The sequence below is a fragment of the Gregarina niphandrodes genome (genome assembly GCF_000223845.1).
Source record: "Gregarina niphandrodes unplaced genomic scaffold scaffold00122, whole genome shotgun sequence".
NCBI lineage: Eukaryota > Apicomplexa > Conoidasida > Eugregarinorida > Gregarinidae > Gregarina > Gregarina niphandrodes.
In genome coordinates this window covers 744-2,213 of record NW_011645886.1, presented here as the reverse complement: position 1 = coordinate 2,213, position 1,470 = coordinate 744, and the positions used below count along the sequence as shown (strand labels likewise).

General features: G+C 49.3%; 1 protein-coding gene across 1 annotated transcript; it reads left to right on the top strand.

Annotated features, from left to right (window-relative positions):
- Window positions 1-658: 658 nt before the first annotated feature.
- Window positions 659-916, top strand: GNI_205340 (hypothetical protein; the record flags this gene model as incomplete). The annotated part of the gene is made up of 1 exon (XM_011135479.1): window positions 659-916. The coding sequence occupies one exon, from the start codon at window positions 659-661 to the stop codon at window positions 914-916; it is 258 nt and encodes an 85-aa protein (XP_011133781.1).
- Window positions 917-1,470: the final 554 nt, after the last annotated feature.

Sequence of the window (1,470 nt, the reverse complement as noted above, 5' to 3'; positions counted from 1 at the left end):
AGTGCCGAAGAGGAGGAATACAAATCGACAGAGACGACCTACGACGAAGATTGGGGCAACAACCTGAGTATTACGAATTAAGTTCCGATGACGAAGAAGAAGAACCGGGAGAACAAACTGCAACAATAAGGAACAACAGCGAGGAACCAACACCCATACAAGGGTCGACCCGACGAAAACGACGTCGCCGAGGGGAATAACCCGAGGCTGGGACCAAACAGAAGGAGCACACACAAAGCGCACACAAGGCGCACACACACACAAAAAAATTGGATTCGGAGAGCAATGTTAATGACCTACTCTCGCGGCCGCCGAATCAACACCGGCGCATGGGAAGCCTTGAAGTTCGAAGTGACCACGATGGTTGACGGTACAGCCTGCCTTGGCAAGTCAACCCTACTGCAAGGCCTCAAGGATGAAGGGTACGCAGTGGTGGTAGGGGATTACTGCGAGGATTGTAAGAAGCTTCCAATCTTCCAGCAGAAGGGAGACGACAAATTCGTAGTGGTAATTAATAATCGACGTGGTAAGAGGAGAACACACACTAGCCGGGGCCCTCTCAGCCATAGCAGACACACCACCGCAAGTGTGGGCGATCCTAGGAGGGTGGAGGACCATCATACTACTGGAGGAGGACAAACGAGAAGCCGTGCGGCGTATGAGGAACCGAGCCAACGGCATCGACATCATGTCAGCAGATTACGTGCACATCCAGAACGAAGTGTTCCAAGCACTGGCAGTCAAAGTAGGGGCCGAGATACTTACGCACAGGCGGAACCAACCGATGGGAGCGTGGTTAGCCCAGGTGCGAGCGACCATTTTCAGCGAAGAAGAAGGTGAGGCAACTGATGGAGACGAAGAAGAAGAACACGAGGAAGCGGATGTCGAGTCTACGAAAGGGGGGATTGGATTGTAGACCGATGATTTCGACGCCTCGCTTCCCCCGAAGACACATAGTCGTTAGTTTTTTTGGTTGTTTTTTTTTGGAGAAAAAACGAGAGCAAAACGACGAAGTAGTAGTAGTAGCAGTCAGACAGACGACGTAAATGGAGTGGTTAACAAATCAGACGGCGTCTCCCTGGTTCAGTGTTCTCGTCCGGAGGTCTCTTGCGGGTAATTATTAAATCTTGATTTTGCCATTGTGGGCGAGTAGTAAAGTTCGGTGTGTGCGGATTGAGTTGTGTGCGATTTTGTGTGCGATAGAACTTGTGATTTGCCCATAATCGTTTCTGAGTCGTGTGTTCTTCTGTGTCTATTTTATATTGGCCTTCGGGTGTCGACTTGGAGTATCTGTCGGGTTAAATTTACCATGTATGGGGTGATAAGTAATTGTAGCGTCCGTGGCTTTGAGTAGTCTGAGTATCTTATTAGCCAAGTAGTAGGTATCTCCTTTGTCGTCTGTCTGTGGTTTGTTCAGCGCGGTGTTGAGTAGTACGTTATCAATAAAACTAACAGTGGTTTCTGTATCGT